Below are 4,678 nucleotides of genomic sequence, written 5' to 3' on the forward strand. Positions count from 1 at the left end.
CCTCTTTCTCTTTTTCGTCTTCCGGGAACTCTAATGGGCTCCATGCAGAGTAATGTGACCACTCCAATCATCCTTGGCCCAGAGCTGTGAGCAGCAGATGGGAGTAGCGAGGCAGAGCACTCACAGTCCTGGCTCCCTCAGTGAAGAGCTCCTGGGGTGACACTTTCTCTACTCTTTCTTCTTCAGGAGTCCTCTAGGGATTTACCCCCCATCCTATCGTTCCTTAAGGAATTGTGGTGGCAGTTCTCCACCACCCCTGGTCCCCTGCCCCCTTTGCCCGCCCGTGGACCAGCTATCAGGGTGAAAAGGTCAGCCAACGGAGAGGGCATTCTTCGCCCAGCCACTGTGGGTGAGTACTAACGATTGGCAAGGGCAGATGCTGGGCAAAGCTGAGGGAAATATATGCATGTGTAGGACAAGAACACATATGGCAACAATAGAGGCTTTGGTTTACTGTGATAGGAAGAGGGCCCTCAGTCATAAGAGTTGTTTCCAGTAGAATCTACAGTGTCAGAAAGTTTCATCTGATCCAGGATTCAGGACTGTAAATCTTTCCCACAGTACAGACATAGTACAGTGAATAGTCCTTATAGATTCTGCAAACTCCATAAATGGGTATAAAGCAAATGTTTGTTGAATGTAGGTGACAAAGTCACAAACATACATCCAGGTGCCATTAAAATTAAAGGACATCCAAAGAAAGAAATCCTCACCAGAGAAAATGATAGATTAGATTAGTAATAGTATTAGATAGCTTTTTGTTATGGAGCTTTATTTCTCCTCTCTTTCTGTGTAAAACTGGAGGTTTTACGGTTAAAAGAAGGACATTGCAACAACAGAAGGATTGCACATTACATAAGCGCTCGGACATGCACGTCCATGATCCTTGTGATCTAAAGAATATATAATCAATAACTTGTTAACATGTTAGGAAATGTACAGCAGGATAGCAGTGGGGAAATAGTTAAGTAATCATCACTGTGTCCCAATGATCACTACAAGACAAGTCTAAATGTTACCCAAAGATCTCTCTCTCACACACACACACACACACACACACACACACACACACACACACACACACACACACACACACACACACACACACACACACACACACATTTTTGTTTGAATTGATTGTTGAACTGCTTGCCCATTATCTATCTGATATGTCTGCGGTAGATTTAAAGCTACTGTATTCAGAACGATGTAATCAACCCCAGCTCAGCACATGACCCTCATGAGACCACCTTACTGATCACCACCAACCTTAATGACCCAGCCCAAAGACAAAGACCCTTCTTTGTGAGCTAACTTGGTAGACAGCATCTCTGCAGTACTTCTTACCTCCAGCAATACTCAGAGAGCAGGATCTGGTAGTTGACACTTCAATTTTACACAGCCCATTTTGTCTGATCTTGTCTGCACTTAGTAGGCCATTAAGTTATTTTTGTTGAATGACTTATTATGGCATAATGGACAAAGAATTCTTTGAAGCTGTCGCAGGACCAAACCAAACCCAAAGGGTCCCACAATGTTTGGAGAGGACTGTCTTCTTGTGATTGGCCTGCAGTTATGCGGCCTCTGGGACGGGAAACGATGAGTTATCGATGCACAATATGATATTACACCTCCTTCATAATGTATTATTTTTAAAGCTATTACATTTTGATTAGTTTTGGACAACTGTAACAAATAGATCACAAACACCAATCACAAAGACAAAACAAAGGGTTCAACTTGAAGCTAATAAAACATTAGATCTTATTAGCTGCGTAGTGTATAGTTTCGTCTGCTCTGAGACAGTGTTATACCCATGCCCTCACACACCATTTTACACTCTTATGTAAATCTTTGTTGAAAATCTTTGTCCATTTTACTTGTATTTAAGTTGCATTATATACGGTACATAAAATTATGTTTAAATGTATACTGTTACTAGCAAACAGGACAAGTTTAAAGACATACAGCATAGTACAGCAAATCTGAAACTCCCCACTGGTGAAAGACACATTCCTACTCTGCATGTCGCTGTGTTACACAGACAGATTCCCCACTGCGCCCGCCTCTAATCTCCTGGCAACAATATTGACTTAGAACTGGAAACTGTGGAGGGGACAAGACTCTAGCTGTCTGCCCGTTGAAGGCTGTCAGGAGGACTTTCACATACATCTGGCAGTCAGAATGACTGTTGACCTATGAACATGAAACCCGTTCTGATATATGGAGCTCAAACTTGGAATCCGAATTTGATTCGCTGTACCTCAATCAAACAAGCCGTACAGTCTCGTATAATAATCCATGGTTTCTTAATTTTTTTCTAGACCGTTGTCACCTTGATCTGCTCCCGTGGAGATCTGTGCGTCACTATGTCGACCAAATCCAACAACCATAATCTGGGAGGCAAAGCATCCAAGTCACCTCTCCTGTCCTTGCCACCCCGCCAGCGTCTGGTAACCAAGGATGGGCACTGCACTCTGCGTGCGCCACCTCCCGCTGCAGGCCAATGGCCCTGGTCCTCAGCCAGAGCATGGTGGCTTGCATTGCATGACCTCTGGGGTGCGGTGGTGGGTCTGCGTTGGCGGTGGGTCCTGCTGGCATTCTGTGCCTCCTTCGTGGCCCACTGGCTTCTCTTTGCCTGCCTGTGGTACTTGCTTGCGCACCTCAATGGGGACCTGGCTGTGTTGGATCATGACGCGCCACCTGAGGGACACACGGTGTGTGTCAAACACATCACCAGCTTCACGGCTGCCTTCTCCTTCTCCCTGGAGACTCAGCTGACCATCGGCTATGGCACCATGTTTCCCAGTGGGGACTGCCCAAGTGCCATAGCTCTACTGGCTGTACAGATGCTGCTGGGACTCATGCTGGAGGCTTTCATTACAGGTAGAACACTCAATAACACTCCATCATGTTGTTAAGCTTTTCTTTTAAAGGTATCATCTCCATTGACACCGGACTTATAATAACAGTAGGCCTACTGTGACAACTTCTCTAAAAAAGATCATCACTTTCCAGGTATTGTCTGAAGCAGTGGTTCTCCAAGTGCGACGGGGCTCCCAATGGACCCTTACAGGCCTGTAACTCTGAGAGAACCAAATAGACCTTTATGAGTCCATTTGGTTCCATGTGTATGCTCTCAGAGTTATTGGAGACCTTTGACATTAAAAGGTTTGAGAACCACTGATCTAAAGAAGGGAATTTTGAAGTGACATTTATTTTTGCATCTTCTTGAGCAGTAGACCATCCATCTATTCGAATGTTTCACAAAATTAGAGTCGGCTGACATGGCTGAAATTTATCAAATTAAAACATTATCAGGATGTTATTTCAAATGATAAATCATTTCTCACAGAGCAGGGATATAGAAATTATTCATTTGAGTTATGCTTTCCAAATCAGTGTTGAAACTTTATCCAATCTGCTTAAACGTTATGTCATACATTTTTATGTTCTTAAATGTGCTGCAAGACACATTGGATGTCAGCAACTTAACAAAGTCTGTTGATGCTGACATAAAAAGTAATCATAGATTCATATATGATTTAGACTCTCCTTATTTGCTCCATTTATCTCCAGCCTGGAGATAAATGGAGCAAATAAGGAGAGTCGAAGGAGAGTTCCCTGGAGACTCCAGGGAATACATGAATTAGATTTATGATATGAGTTTATAAGTCTGCCCTCAACTCATTAGACAAAGACTAATGGACAGGGGAAAAAAACACCCCAAGTAACTGATAGGCCTACATGAAAACCAAAAGACAAAAAAAAACATAGATTTTGGCATGAAACATGTTTCCTCACAAATGAGCCTCTGAAAACTGAAACAGGTCATATATACCACAAAGATTCCATCAGCTTGTTCGTACATCTTCCATTCATTCCCAGGTGCATTCGTGGCCAAGATCGCCCGCCCTCAGAAACGTGCAGGAGCCATCCAGTTCAGCCCCCTGGCAGTTGTCGGCAAGCAACAGGGAATGACCTGCCTCATGTTCCGTGCCACCAACGTGCTCCACCGCCCCCTGGTGGACGTGAAAGTGAGTGCCGTGCTGTATGAGGAGCGTGACGGCCAGGTCCTGCATCAGACCTCCCTGGACTTTCATCTGGACCACCTGGGCCCCCGGCCCTGCCCCTTTTTCATCTTCCCGCTCACCTTCTACCACGCGCTGGACCGACGCAGCCCCCTCTACTCTGCGCTGTGCGAGGGCAGCTCCATCCACTTTGAGCTGGTTGTGTTCCTGTCTGCCTCGCAGGAAGGTACGGGTGACTCCTGTCAGAAGAGGACCTCCTACCTCCGCCAAGAGATCCAGTTCGACCGACTCTTTGTCCCCGCCATGGGGCTGGACGTCCGTGGAAGGTACACGGTGAACTCCCAGCAGTTTGACACCACCCACTCTAAAGAACCCCTGGACAAGGACTGCGTGGTACAAATCAACGGCGATGGAAGCGACAGGATGGAGTAAAGTGGAGGCAGAGGGGGGTGGGGGTTTCGGGGGCCCAATGACCATAGAGAAAGGTATACTGTTAGCAAGACCAAGCAATAAGGACTGGGAACCATAACCTGGGCAAGATGAAGATTGGAAATGATATTATGGAAGCGGGAAGTATTATGTCAAGAATTGAGAATGTATGCAAAGGGAAAGCATCAGTAAGGAAAGGGACAGAATGCAGTGACTCT

General features: G+C 45.4%; 1 protein-coding gene across 1 annotated transcript; it reads left to right on the plus strand.

Moving 5' to 3' along the window:
- Window positions 1-313: 313 nt before the first annotated feature.
- On the plus strand, window positions 314-4,463 carry kcnj13 (potassium inwardly rectifying channel subfamily J member 13; the record flags this gene model as incomplete). Its single annotated transcript, XM_084064190.1, has 3 exons — window positions 314-349; window positions 2,325-2,886; window positions 3,889-4,463. Exons 2-3 carry the CDS (start codon window positions 2,370-2,372, stop codon window positions 4,461-4,463), a joined length of 1,092 nt encoding a protein of 363 aa, XP_083920316.1. The 5' UTR covers window positions 314-349; window positions 2,325-2,369.
- Window positions 4,464-4,678: the final 215 nt, after the last annotated feature.

This window comes from Gymnoscopelus microlampas, assembly GCF_963454915.1.
Source record: "Gymnoscopelus microlampas genome assembly, chromosome: 8".
Classification (NCBI taxonomy): Eukaryota; Metazoa; Chordata; class Actinopteri; order Myctophiformes; family Myctophidae; genus Gymnoscopelus; species Gymnoscopelus microlampas.